The sequence below is a fragment of the Talpa occidentalis genome, unplaced genomic scaffold, assembly GCF_014898055.3.
Source record: "Talpa occidentalis isolate TD23 unplaced genomic scaffold, MPIMG_talOcc4v2.1 talOcc4.7, whole genome shotgun sequence".
NCBI lineage: Eukaryota > Metazoa > Chordata > Mammalia > Eulipotyphla > Talpidae > Talpa > Talpa occidentalis.
In genome coordinates, this window is record NW_023605083.1 from 85,327,434 (window position 1) to 85,342,383 (window position 14,950).

The 14,950-nt window shown below is 47.6% G+C and overlaps 1 protein-coding gene across 1 annotated transcript in view; it reads left to right on the top strand.

The window, feature by feature from the left end:
• Positions 1–14,950, top strand: part of NXN (nucleoredoxin) — a 191,505-nt gene that overhangs the window by 130,813 nt on the left and 45,742 nt on the right. The window contains exons 2-5 of the mRNA XM_054689030.1: positions 1,139–1,256; positions 3,108–3,241; positions 3,739–3,839; positions 5,518–5,624. Of these exons, the coding sequence (XP_054545005.1) occupies positions 1,139–1,256; positions 3,108–3,241; positions 3,739–3,839; positions 5,518–5,624 (460 nt within the window). The remainder of the gene's footprint in view (positions 1–1,138; positions 1,257–3,107; positions 3,242–3,738; positions 3,840–5,517; positions 5,625–14,950) is intronic.

The window sequence follows — 14,950 nt, forward strand, 5'->3', positions numbered from 1 at the left end:
ACAAGAGAAGCCTAATAGTTCTTGGCAGATACCCTGCCTGGCTCCCTTACTGCTTGGGGCTAAATTAAAAGCAATGATAATCCTAGCCACACATGCCTTTCCCTCGGCTGCAGGCAGCTGTACTTCTCATGCCTGCTTCCCCATTCTGCCAGTGTCCAAGCAGCCAGGCCTCCTGTCAGGGCATCCCAGCCCCAGGAAGGGAGGTTCACAGTTGAATCACCAGTGGGTCATTCTTCTGTTTCCCGTTTCTTTCTTTTCTGGCGGTGCATTGGTAGTTCAGCTTCCTATGTCATTATGTTGCCTTCTGGGCTGGGCAGTTAAATGCCAGTGTGTGCCTAGTGGCCCACCTAAACAGTGTTCACCCAGATGTCAAGGAGCAAACAAGGGAGTCCACACACACTCAGCTCCCGGCTCATTCATGTTTCCTCTTAGACCCTGGCCCTCCGACAGTTTATATAGTCAACCTCAAGAACCTGCCAATGATCCTGGGTTGTTGAGAGTGGCATGGAGAACTGAGGTTGGGGCTGGCTCAGGATATTGCCTCCCTGGTGTTTGCAGGTTGACTGGTACACAGTTGTAATGACCACCAACATTCCAAGTTCAGGGACCTGGATAAGTGGTGATTTTAACTGCTTGGTCTTCTCTTGGGTATCGTTGTCCTTTCTCCCTTTGGACTCAGAGGACATAGAGCAGAGAAGCAGGCCAGTAACTGCCTGCTGAAAGAGGAGAGAGACAGAAATGAAGTGCCTCCCTCCTGCCTAACCACCCAGTGGAAGTCTGATTTTGTTCCAAAGGTACTTACTCCAACTTCATCTTCTTGCTTTTTGGAGAAGATATCCATGGGGGAGATAGGAGAGAAGAGCTCCTTTCTAGCAAATGTTGTCTTTCATCAGCCTCTGTCCCAGTGGGAGCCTGGATGGGGCTCAGACCTGAGGCCCTGTCTCAGACCACAGGAGCGAGTGGGATTGTATAGTTTCACTTGTCACTTTTACCCAGGCTGCCTGCTTTGAATCAGTAACTCTTATCTGTATTTTAGTGTTTTCTAGTCCATCTAGCCCTCAGGCCTGAGGGACTCAAAAGAACTCTGCAATTAATCAATGTTGAATGTAAACACCACATTTTACATTTCTTCTTACAGCTTAAACTTTGGAATAAATATCGAATTTCCAACATTCCATCACTAATATTCCTAGACGCCACCACAGGAAAGGTTGTGTGCAGGAATGGGCTGCTGGTGATCCGAGATGACCCAGAAGGTAAGACCTTGGCATGTTCGTCCCTTAATCCCGACTGTGACCCCCACCCCCCAACTCTGCCTTCCTCCCCTCTGGTAGAGTGTATACAAATGAAATATACTTAGGTTTGTTTGGCTAGCGAATATCGTCTTAATGAAATTTTAGCATTCTCCAGGTCATGGTTAAGATATTTAGAGGGATCAGAATGTCCCTCCTGGGAGCTTTAATGCATGGGCCAAAGGAGATGGAATCTGAAAAAGGAAGTTCAGCTTTGAGAACTGAATTGGCTGTTGAGAAGCAGCTAGAGGCCAGACATTGACTTCTAGTGCTGTTTCAACAGCAGCTGTCATCTTCATAGTTAGAGACATGTTAAGTGGGTTGTTGGGTTTTTTTCTCTTTAATGCATTCCCATAGCAAAGTCACAGTCTCTGTGTTGCTCTCCTAGCCCTGGCAGTGAGTGCACCTCATTTCTTGGTGCTGGCCCAATCCTCAGGCTCTGGCCTAGCTGACCAGCTGCCTGTGTGGGTGGCCATGCACAGGGAGAGCCCTCTGCTCCAGTCACCCTGCTCAGTGGCTATTCGTGTTCTATTTCTTTACCCCTGGACCTGGAGTCATAAAAGGGTTGTAAGATCGCCCCTCCCTTACTTGTTGATCCAATTCAACACTGGTTGCAGATTTTCCCAGTAAAAATTTCACCTGCTTCAAATAATTGCCCCCAGTAAAAATAATTTAAACACACACAACACACTCTCTGTCTCTCACATACTCTACTTGGAATCTTGTTAAAAATACAGATTCCCGGGCCTCCCCTGGTGGCGCAGCAGTTGAGCGCTGGGTTGTGAAGCTGCCCGCAGCCTCTGCAGCGCTGGTTCGATCCCCGGCCACCGGCGAGGGTCCCACATGGCGCACAGACCTCTCCTGCTGCCCGCTGCTCCCCTCAGTAGTGTACCTTGGTCCTTCTGCCTGTTCTGCTCCCCGCTCTGGCTCTGGTGAATTCTCTCACCCTCTCGCGCTTCTGACTGTACCCAGTACTTGTATAAATAAATAAATAAATCTAAAAAAAAAAAAAAAGAAAAGGTTTATAAGGGAGATGTTTAAAAAAAAAAATACAGATACCCTAGACACCCCCACCCACCCCGAGAATTTTGTATCTGTTTGTTTCAGGGTGGGCTTAGTCCCCTGCATTTTTAACCTGTCTATGTGTCTACTCCCACCCGCCCCAGACAGATTTTAGGCAGTGTTTCTTGGACCACCCTGTTAGAAAACACTGTTCTGTTGAGCAGGGAACATCTTGTTTGCTCTTCCTGCCCTAGGGCTTATATGTCAGCGCACAGATCATCTGGATTGAGTGGATTTTTATTCTTCCCTTTTACTAGACTTAAATTCTTACTTGGTTCCCTGGACCCCAAGACAGACAAATTGAGTCAGAATATCTGGGAGTGGGCCCGGAGCATCATATTTTAAAGCATCATATTCCTCAGTTGATTCTAAAATGCAGTCAGAAGCCACTGATTACAGGGTTGAAACTAAAGAAATTCATGGTTGATAGGGAGGCAGTGTCTCTATCATCGCAGTCACCTGGGGAATTGGTTTTGCTTTGTTTTAAAACTACATCTTCAGCCTTGTTCAGATCCTGAGACTTGGGGTGTAACCTGGACTTCTGTACTTCTTGACACCCCCCAGGAGCTTCTGGAACCACAGCCTTGATAGCTCTTCCATGGATGAGTTCTGCTTATATCCCTGCAGGTTCTATGGATGTGTTTACAAATACTATTTGATGATAACTTCATTGTGCCATACAGCCCTGAGGCCTCTTGGGTCAAAGGCCACGATAAATAAGTTTAACATCTTTGCCATTTGTGCCTGTTTCAGGTCTGGAATTCCCATGGGGACCCAAACCCTTCAGGGAAGTCATTGCAGGACCCTTGCTTAGAAACAGCGGGCAGTCCCTGGAGAGCAGCAGCCTGGAGGGGTCTCATGTAGGCGTCTATTTCTCTGCACACTGGGTGAGTGTTTAAGCCTGCTTCACTCCAGACAAAAAACAATTGTGAGGCGGCCACCACAACCAGCAGTGGTTGGCTTCTGTAGGTGTGACTGTGGCAAAATTTCCTGGCATTCTTGCTTTCTTCTGTGCCTGATGCGTTCACTGTTGGCATGCAATACATGTGCATAATTACAAATGGTAACAGCGAGAAAAAGACTTAATTTTGACTGAGGACAGAAAGGGCAGTCCTCCTAACCCATTCGGATGAGGCTTCTGATGACCCCCGGGAGGTTCATTTTAACTGCTACCTACTGGCACTTTGTGTGGGGTGGAGAGGAGCCCATGCTGGATGCTCACCACTACAAGAGACATGTTTTGCTTCTGTCTCTTGTATGGAGCTGGTTTTGCTATCCCCATGCAGCTTGCATCTTGCTTGCCTCACTCCTGATGGCAGCTGTTTGGGACATGGAAAGTCAAAGGTCTGGCATCACACAGTAGGGTCCCACTCTTGTTTTTCAGTGTCCACCTTGCCGAAGCCTCACCCGGGTCCTGGTGGAATCCTACCGGAAGATCAAGGAGGCAGGCCAGAAATTTGAGATCATCTTCGTTAGTGCGGACAGGTAATGCGTGCGTGCTGGGGGTAGGGGTGGTGCAGCCTCCTTTTCTATGGGCAATTCACATGCACTTCTTTTGCCTGAGATTTCTCCTCCTTTATAGTAGAGCTTGGAGATAGGGATTAGGAAGGCATATCTGGGGTTATTGGCTGAGGAGGATACATTTTTCTCCTGTATTATCTGAAGGGGAACTGAGAAAAACCTGTTCTTTTGTAAACATTGGGGTATGTCCCCATTCAGTCCTGTGTCATTTCAGATTAGGATGCATTTTTTTTTCCTGATTTGTTCAGCTTTTTATATCATGGTGAGAGGATAGGGAGGGGGAAAGATGGAAAGAAAAGGGCCAGTGACTAATGGAATGTGGCACCTAGCTCAGATAACTGTGCAGTCATTTTTCTTAGCTCTGACCATGTACTTTGGGGACATTCACAAAAATCAGAAGGGTGGACATTCTGCCTGAAGTATGTCATGTCCTTTTAGCCTCAATGTCCTCTGCTTCTTGCCTTCTTACTGGCTTTCCTCACCAGTGACTTTCTATTAAAAAACTCCAGTTTCAATTCAGACCAAGCTACCTGTGCTCCTGCTTCTCAAGCTGCTGCTCCCTGAAAGGTCTCTGAGATGCTTCCTATTGAGGGTGTTTGTGTATTGCTGTGTCCTCGGAGCTGTGCTCTTGTGGGCTCTGTTGATTAGCCCCTAGTCCTGCCATTGCTCTCCAGAAACCCCTCCTCATCTCAGTGCATGTGAGTGGGGGCAAGCCGGAAGCCACACCAGGTATAGCAGTCACCTTTCCTAAAGCTTAATAAGAATCAACTTTATTGGGGCCTCCTTGGTGGTGCAAGGGGTTAAGTCTCAGCACTATGACACTATCAGCAGCCATTGCAGCACAAGTTTGATTCCTGGCCACAGAACTGACCTACATGGCGCAGCAGACCTCTCCTGTCTGGCCCGCTGCTCCCCTCAGCAGTGTATTTCAGTAGATCCGCCTGTTCTGCTCCCCACTCTGTCTCTGGTGAATCCTCTCACCCCTCCATACCTCTGACCTATACCCCAGCTCTTGTATGCATACGTAGACAAATCTTAAAAAAGAATCAACTTTATTGAAGTATAATTTACATACAATGAATTTTGACCAATGTTTTTACCTTTATAATCATCACAATTAATATCGAGAGCATGCCCATTTTCCATGTCCTTCTCAGTCAATCTTTGCCCCCAATCCCCCAGCTCCAGGATACCCCTGATCTGCTTTCTATCAACTTGGTTATATTTGTCATTCCTAGATTTATACTTGGTTAAAAGTGGTTCTGTCCACATCACTGTTTTGTGTACAAGTTAGGATATATCTAGGTTCTCTATAAAAGTAGAGAATTGAAACATGAAAACATGAAACATGAAAGCTTGGGCACGAGTTGCAATGGGGGATGCAAGGGAGCAGGCTACTGAAACAACCTGGCATTTTCGTTTGGTGTCTACCTGTTAGGGGGAAAAGGTGTTTGCTGCTTGGTGTACACCAGGATGGGCCGGTTACCGCCCTCTTGTGTCATTAGCCTGATGCCTGAGGGGCACACTGATTAGGAGTCTCAGTGTCCGCAAAGCCCTCAGCACAACTTGGTAGAGGTTGCAAGGACCCAGTGGTGGAACATTTGGGAACAATAAAACTTTGTGTCCACCTATGTCTCTATAGGTCAGAGGACTCATTCAAACAGTACTTCAGTGAGATGCCCTGGCTCGCTGTCCCCTACACTGATGAGGCCCGGCGGTCGCGCCTCAACCGGCTGTACGGAATCCAAGGTAGGCGTCCCCAGCTCCACGGGCCTCCTCGGGAACCTGTTCGCCTGAGCTCGCTACGTCTTTGGGTTACTTTTAGAGTGAAAAGAACATCTTTAATTCCATGAATGTTCATGTTCTTTACCCTCTGGTGAATTTTTATAGTATGAAATTGTACCTCATTATGACCATTTTGTTTTTAATGTCCTTGTCCGGGTGAGACATCTATCAATACTTCTTACCACCTGGCCCAGTGGTGACATGACTGGGGATGGAACACGTGCTCCCAAATGACTTGGCTAAACTCCTACCCCAAGGTTTTCACTGTCAAACATACCTGAGAGTGATCTTTGGTTACGTCATTCAGAGCCATCACTCTGAGCCTCAGTTTCTTCATCTGCAAAACAGTGATGACAAATCTCCACAAAGAACTAGCTACAATAATGTTTATCAAGTGCTTCTCATGGTTCCTGAAACGTAATAGTTAGGCCTGAGTACATAGTACCTCATAGGGGAGAAAGTGGACATCCTGAGAGCGTGGAGAGCCTGGATTCGAAGTACTAGTCATGGTGTTTTTCAGAAATTAGCATTTTAAGTGAGACAAACTGTTTTGTTCTTTATGTGAATACCTCCTTCCCAGCCTCATCCAGCCAACTTCTAGCTTGGTCAAGCACTTAACTCGTCTGATAAGAATTGTATTCATTCTCTTTCTAGTACCAAATCCTGGTCACCCCTAGACAGTCACAGTTTATATTTGAGTTCTCGGTGCCCCTTGTGTTAGAGGAAGTGGGGAGAAAAGACAAGTCAAAATTTACCCAGGAATTCCACAGCCTGTGAGGGAACACGTCAACTCTTTAGCTTTTTTTCTTTCTCTGTTTTGAGTCGCCATATGGCTTTATTTGGAGCTAAAGTTTCAAAAATAACATTTAATTTTAAGTAAGTCCTTGTCAATGTCAAGGGTATATAAGAATCCCCTAAGGATCTTGTAGAAAATGCAGATTCAGATCCCATGGGTCTGGAGTGGGGCTGAGATCCTGCATTTCTAGCGAGGCCCTGGGTGACCCTGGCACTGCTGGTCCAGAGACTACATTTTGGGTATTTGAATCGAAGTCTGTTAATCTCTTGAGAATATTTGGGGCCTGTGCCTCCTATTAATAAATCCGATGAAAGCTGCCCTTTTGTGGATGTAGGAGCCTGTGGTGCGGGCTTTCCTGGTGGTCAGGGCTAAGGCCAAAGGGTCACCTGAAACTAATAAATAACCAGAGGATGGTCTGTATCATATAGGGTCAGCTTGAGGGTGGCAGTCTGCCCTCCCTGTGCTCTGTGAGATGCTGAGTGCCCGTGGGGAGGCAGGCACAGAAGAGCAACCTCAGAGGAGGGATCATGAACTCTTTGATACTCAGCGAAATTTCTAGACACACCATCTCGGCAGGAGCACGCCCTTCTGTGAAACATTGGCAGGGCACAAAGTAATTAATTGGTTCTTTTCTCCCTTCAAAGCAGAGAAGGGCACTCTCCTTTCTGATTCTCCAGGTGTCATCATGTAATATTACAGATGTAGGAGCCACAGTTATTAGGTGTGGCCCAGAAAGTGGTGACCACATGTGAGGAAGAGGAAAGTGCAGAGACGTGCTCCTCTGACATAGCCTCCCAAGGCCCTGGCAGTGCAGGCATGAGAAGTACATGTGTGATCCCTGACTTCAAGGAGCCCGCAGCTGAGGATCAGAAAGCTAACTTGGACAGGCCTTATATTCAGGCAAGTCATAGCCAAGCCACACTAAAAGAATGTGAGATTCATCTGGAACCCAGCTCTTGCCACAGCCCAGCCCCACACCTGCCCAGCCCTCTGCCCCTCCTCTGCTTTCTCCACAGCATCCATTCCCCTGACAGCTGTTCTAGTCTCTCTCAGACCTGTCTCCCATCTCCGGCTGGCTTCCTTACTCACGGGTTTCCAGTCTCTCCCTGGCAGTGTTTTGTGCCTACTGCATCAGCAACCTCTTAGGCTAAGGCTTAGGACTCATTCCTGTAAGCAGCCTGTTAGATACTGCCTGCTGCCTTGATCTGTCTGCCTCTAGCTGTCAAGCCAGAGAAACATAAAGCACAGTGAAATAAGAGTATGGAAGAGTAACACAGGATCCTTCTCAAGGCAACTTTTAATGCAGGGCCACACATGATATAATGCAGTTTAGAGGAGAGCTGGCTCATAACTGTTGAGCCAGGAAGGCTTGTTGGAGGAAGTGGCTGTAAAACAGAGCCTTACAGAATGGAAGAGATTCAGATAGGGAGTTTAGGATCTTCCAGGGCAAAGGTCAGCGTAGGATGCCTATGGTGTTCTATAGGGCAGAGTGGGTGACACGGCTAATAGATGCTACATCATAGAGGGTGTCTTGAGCACCATGTTGAGGTCCTTGGACTTGGTCCTTTAGACTTACGGATTCTTTTGAAAATTTCAAAGGGAGATAAATGCCAGGTGACATCTGAGCTACATTGAAAGAGAAATCCCAGAGGCAGGTTGTCTGGGTAATATTTCTGACAGACATATTGAACACACATTGTAACCCAGGCTCAGACTGCGGCTCATGACAGGCCTGCCTGTGGGGAGAGACAAGCTGCTCCCTCAAGTATAGCAGATGGCCCAGGTGGCCCCTGCTGTGTAGTGCCTGCCTCCATGCCTCTGCCTCCCCTCAGCTTTTCAGGGTCACCTATTCTGCTTCATGGCATTTTGGGGTTCCATGTGCATTAGGGGTCTGGTTTCCAGTATATTTGTCAGATATAGTATGCTATTTATTAGCATTTACATCGCTCTTATTGTCATCTATACTGTTGTCACAGTACAGGGCAGGGGATTTTTTGCATCCCACTGCCTCCTCCAAAATAAAAGGCAGAGAAACGCCAAAGCCTGTTCTAGAGGGCAAGGATACTAGGAGCATGCTTTGCAGCCCTGTATAAGTTGGACCAGAAGCTCAGGGATGAGGTGTGGAGCAGGGCTGGCTGGGGCCTTTTCCTGTGCCCATGAGCTGAGGTCCCCTTCACATGCTTCTTGTTGGCCTCTCCCATGGCACAGTCTTACCCCATGTCCCTACCCCTTTCCCAGCCTCTCTCCTGGGCAGAACTGCTTTAGTTAGGAGTACGGTTAGCGCTCCTAAATTTCCTCAGTTTCATTCCTCTCTGCATTGAAACATTTGCGTTACATCATCAGGTTCATAAGCAGGATGTCTGTGCCCCTCTTCCAATCCCTTCTGTTTTGTTGGAAGAAGCATCATCTCTGCTTTCTAAGACTTTACCCTTATTCTTCTTTTGTCTTGCCCTTGCCTTGTCCAATTTTCCTTGCCTTTCTTGCCTCCTTATTTCTCTCTCTTAGCAACTTGCTCCTCCTTTTCTACCTCATGGAATGCTCATTATATTCTCTTAGTTATTATTTTTTAAAAAAAGAAAGAAAAATCCCATCATCCCCTAAAGCCAGTCTGCTTGGGCTGCCATAACCAATTACCACAAACTAGGCAGCGTAAACAAAAATTGATTTCTCACAGTTCTGGAGGCTGGAAGTCCAAGATCAAACTTCAGGGTAGATTGGTTCCTGGTGAGGGGTCTCTTCCTGGCTTGCAGATGGTATCTTCCTCTTTTCCCTCTCTTTCCGTATCACCGCTGCTCCTGGTTTTCTCCTGCCTCTCTGTTTGCTGGGTTTCTCCTGCACTCACGCCCATGCTCCTCTCCCTCTTTTCATGACCCCATTACATCTGCAACACCTTGCTCCAGGTACTCCTCCCTCTGTCCCAGATGACTGTACATACTAACTTGGCAGAGCACCTCTGAGGGAACCTCCCAGAAGATGCTGCGATAGTGGTAATCCTCTCCTGGTAGAAGCCCTCGGCAGCTGCGGCCTGAGGTTCCATGTCTCTGTAGCCTGCTCTCATACAGCCTTGCAGGCCCTCTCCACATCTTGCCTGTCTGCACCATAGAAAACCTGCACAGCTTCCCCACACCCTCCCTGCCATCTCACAGGGCTAAGCGCCCTACCCCTTGGTGAGCATCTCCCCATCCTTCCAGCTCAATGCTGCCTCCCACAGTAACCCCCACCACCCGGGGAACAAACTTTCCCTTCCATATTTGAGTGCTTGTGCGGTTCCTGTCACATCACTGGTCACTTCCCAGATGTCATTCTCACGGCATCTCTTCTCTCCTGGATCAGCTGCTCTTTTAGGACAAGGAATGTATACCTGTGGGCCCAGGTTAGGGTTTTTTCTCCTTCATACCCTCGCTTCCTCCTTCTCTCCTTTATTTCCCTTTTTGTTCATTCTTCTTCTCTTGTTCATCTGTGCTTTTCTCAGGGAACATTTATTGGGTGTCTACACGCCTGGCTTTGAGCCAAGTGCTAAGGGGCAGAGCTGCCTGGCACCTGCCCTCTGGCAGGGAAATAGACAACCCAGGGAGGCAGAGAATGTGGTGGTGGGAGTACACAGGCTGCTGCACTTGGCTGGATCACCTAAGATATACCACATGCCTCCACTATCCATGCCCTCCTCACCACCCCGGGCCCTCCCTGGCAGCAGGTGGTACTTGGAAGGAAGAACAGTGTGATAGAGATTCCAGTCTCAGCCCCGCCACTGAGCATCTATGTGGCTCCACCTGAGTCACTTCCCTCCCCCGTCCTCTGCTGCCTTCTCTGAAGAAGGGCAGGGCTGGCCAAGGGAATCCCCACCCACCCTTCAGTTTTTCTGATTTGTTGAATCTTGATCCAGAAGCTAAAGGGTGTGTAGGAGAACTAGGCAGCTCTGGGTCTTTGTCCTCCACATGGCGAGGTGGGGGTCAGGAGTCCCTGCAGGAGGGCTGCTGTCTCCAGGGTGTTGTCAGGGGCCTGCCTTTCCTTCACACCTGAACCAAGAATATTCCCCTGTGCTTGTGCCGACTAAGGTGAGTTTCTTGAAAGGTTTTTGTAAATGGAAGAGATTATTCAGATATTTAAATTGGTTTTGAATTTCACATGTGACTTATTGAAATACAACTTCTTAAAAAACTGTAGATCTTAAACTTCTAACATTGATGTTTAGATGTTGTGATTCTGTTTCTATATCTAGACATCAGCAGCTTCTTGCTAGGGCTCTGTGGGTAATGTTTGGACCCACCTACAAAGTTAAGTAAATGCCTTTAAACATTTTAAATTGATTTATAAATTTAGGCTTTAAAAAATACTTATCTGAAGGACTGGCTATAAATCAGGACTTCCCATGACCACCCCCCACTCAAATACAATAATTTGCTAGAATGGCCCACAAAACTAAGGAAAATTATTTACTTACTATTATGGCTTTACACAAAGGCTGTAACTCAGATAGAGCCAAGTGGAAGAGATGCAGAGGAAAGGTATGTGGGGAGGGACACCAACCAACCCTCCGTGCCCTCTGGGTGGACCTCCCGGCACCTCCACGAAAGCTCTCTGAACCCCAATGTTTCAGGGTTTTAATAGAGAGTCCATTGCATAGACATAAGTTGTTAAATCATTGGTCATTGGTTATTAGCTGGGCCTCCAGCCTGCCTTTCTCTCCCAGAGGTTGATAAGTTTCTAATCATGCCTTCTGACCACCAGCTCCCCCATTCTGAAGCTATTTAGGGGACCCCAGCCACCAGTCATCTCATTAGCATGCAAAAAGAAACTCTTTACTGGGATAAAGACCAAATATACATTTTTCATTGTGTTACAGTGTCACAATGTACACGCACACGCACACATGCACACACGCACACACGGAGCTCGGTCAATGGAGTGTTCAGCTGTTTTGAGTAACTGGCCTTCAACAAACCCTGTAGGGCTGTCTCTGAACAGCTCATGCTCCCTGTTTGACTCTGTGTCCTGGGTGCTCTCCCTGCTTTCTGTCTTCTGAAGTATTTTGATAAAGGTGCTTTCCCAGAGTATGCCATCCCCGAGGTGAGCCACCTGGCTGGTCTTTGTGCCTTGTGAGGGGTAACTCCGCCTAGCAGTCACTTTGTGTGTTGCTGCATACGAGGGCAGAGCTTCCCTGTGTTACCCTGCCAGGTTCAGACGAAAACAGGTAGTGTGAAGCAAACCCAGAATCCTCTGAGCATCTTGGGAGCAGGGCTTCTCCCTGCTGTATCCTATGCATCACCCTGCACGCCGGAGCTGGCCTTGCGTAAAATGCTAACTTTTTATTGTGGCACCCGTCCATCCAAGTGTCGATGCAAGGATCTGGATCTTGAGGTTGTGCCCCTTAAGCCGTCCCTTCCACACGGTAGCAGGACCTGCCTAGGCCTCCATAGCGGGTGTTTAGGCCCAAAGTCCTATTGCTGTTGGCAGAGTGATCATGGGCTCCCTTGGGTGCTCTGAGCTAAACCAGGGCTCTTGACCAACAGTTTTCACTAGGCCACCTGAGTTCACCAAGGCTCCCCTGGCACTTGGCCTTCATCCATTTCCTTTGTCTTAGGGGAGGGGCTGGGCTGCCCAGAGTGGGAGGGCCTCTTTGCCCTCTGCTGCTCCCCCTGCCCCCTTTTATGCAGACCCGAGAATTTGCAGCCCTATAAGCTGTTTAAAAATGCCTTTCTAAGGAAAGGGTTTAGACACACTTGGCAGAAGGCGAATCCCATTAGTGATTGTCTAACTAATCCTGGCTGTCAGAGAACACCCTGTTCTTTGCAGGGAGGCTTAGAGCCCCATCCCTCCTGGGTAAGGGCCCCTAACTGGTTTTGTTCCTCTCTTCCCGCCTCCCCCAACCTTTGGGTAGCACAGACCTTGCCACCCAAAGAGCAGCCCGGAGGACTGTACTTAAGGCCTGGTGCAGGGAGGCAGTGGTGCGAGACTCCAGGATTTGTTTATCTTGTTTCTCTGTTCCCCTTTTGTTCTGTTCCTTATCTTTCTGCCTTTCCTCTTTTCCTCTTCTCCTTTCCATTTCCCTCTCTTCTCCTCTCTTTCCCTTCCTTTGCCCTCTTCCCTGCCCGTTTCAAAAAATGAATTTGAGGAAGAATCTATTTTACATAGAAACAAAACGTTCAGACCTTGTGTTTTTCAATCTGCAGAGGGTGTGGGGCGGTGCTGGTGATTTTTATAGACAAATCTCAGGGTTTGCCCCCATGGGCCTGGGGAGGGCAGGCTGGGCTGTCTCAGGATCTACCCAGCAGCTCCACGATTCTGTTTCACTTGTCTTTATTTTGAGAAGATTTAAAAAAGAAAAACCTGGAAAGGATAGAGAAAAATATAACACCTGTATGGCCACCACCCAGAATTGACATTTTGCTTTAGGTATTTAAAAGAGAAACAAATGGGGCATTAATTACAGGTGGAGGTGAGGCTCCCTCACTCCTGTGCACTACCGTCTCCTTCCTTCTCAGCCCCCCTCCAGAAACCTACAGTGTATTTCATGTGTATCTTCATAATCCCATTTCATATTTGTACAGCATATATACGAATCCATGAATAATACATTGTAGTGCTGGGCGTGCTTTCTAGCAGCATACTTCAATGCTGACATGGTGTAATATTCTGTAGCTGGCATTTCTCACTCACCTTTGTTTTCAAGATTTATCCCTGTTGATATTTCTATCTGGCTAGTTTATTTTCAGTGCCAAAAGGGTTTCATTGTCTGATTGTGCGGCAGCTTATTTATCAGCTTGGCTTTTGGTGGCCCCTGGTTGTTTCTGAATTTTCTGTATTATAAAACATTACCATAAATGTCTCTGAGCTTGTCATCTGATGGCAGCTTTTGGGCCTGCTGGCTAAGTTCAAGTAGACCCACGCCCATTTCTTTTTTTTTTTAAGATTTATTTATTTATTTATACAAGTACTGGGTACAGTCAGAAGCATGGGAGGGTGAGAGAATTCACCAGAGCCAGAGCGGGGAACAGAACAGGCAAACTGAGGAAATACACTGCTGAGGGGAGCAGCGGGTGCAGCACAAGAGGTCTGCGCGCCATGTGGGACCCTTGCCGGTGGCCGGGAATCGAACCGGCGCTGCAGAGGCTGCGGGCAGCTTCGCAGCCCAGCACTCAACCGCTGCGCCACCAGGGGAGGCCCCTAGGCCCATTTCTTTGACCTCCCTTGGGCTTCGCTGAGCTTCACCACCCAAACCAAGCCGCCGTCTTCCTTTCCCTTAGCTTTCTAAGCAAGGGGAGGTTTTGGGGGCATGGGCAGGGGAGGAAATGAGGGGCCTGATGAATGGAGTGGCAATTGACTTGGCCAAGGCATGGTTTATATTTGTCAGTCCCACCCCTACTGCCCTTCGGTTCTTGTATGATTTTTATTTATATTAATATATCATAACTCCATTCAAAAAACTCAAATATATCTATTTCGACCCACATTCCTGCCTCACTAGCACAACTGTTTTCACTTTCCTTAGCCCCTTTTGGTCTCTATCCACACGCACACATACTTATACATAGTTGTAATCATTCAGACTGTGTAGACTTCACTTTCCGTGTAACAGTATATTGCAAACATTTTCCATTTTATCACAGTCCACACTTGTGATTGCATAATATTTTGCCTTGCCAATGTGCCCTCACCTGCTCTTGCTGTACTAGGGTCTGCTTTTCCTCCCATTTCTCTTCCCAGTTGCCAACAGTCTTGAGTCTCTGGTCCCAGTACTCTGCCCTTCCCAGGGAGCTATAAGATCTGAGCTTCTCCACCCCAGGGCCCCCACTATCAAGCCACCCACTTCAAAACTCCCTGTTTCTTTGGCCATAGAAAAGCAGCCATGCAAAACTGCAGGCAGTCTCAGTACACAACTTTGAGGTTGTCTTGATTACTTACAAGTAGCCTCTTCCCAAGAGGAAACAGTGTGGAGCCGGTCTTCTGGCTCCTTTCTCTCTAGGTTTTGAGGGAAATGGTGAAGGTGATTCTTTGGCAATGCTTGTAGGTCTACTGCTCGGTCAGGGCAGGGGGCTTGGGGCTAAGGCCCTCTCTGGGATCAGAAGGCCCACGTTCTAGGCCCAAAAGTTAAGCTGGGGCTAGTGAAAGTGAAAGAATGCCAACCCCACACCTGGCAGACATTACTTACTGGTGCTCTGGCCATGGAGCTAACAGTGTCTCTCCACTCCAATTCTGTAGCTGACTTCTTCCAGCCAAACTGGAGGTTTCTGTTTATCTTACCAGACCAGGGCAGCAGTTCTATATCTCTGCCCTCTCATGGCCAAATAATCAACTGAGGGATGATTAAAAAAAAAAAAAAAAAAGCCAATGAACTTATTTGTAACAAGAGCTGATATTTGTGGAGTACTTTATACCAGGTACTATGTGAAAAAGCATTTTATGCTTCTCATCTCATCCTCACAAGAAGCAAATAAGCAGAAAACTGGGGCCTCCCTTATGGCCTAGAGGTTAAGTTTCAGTGCTATCACCACCA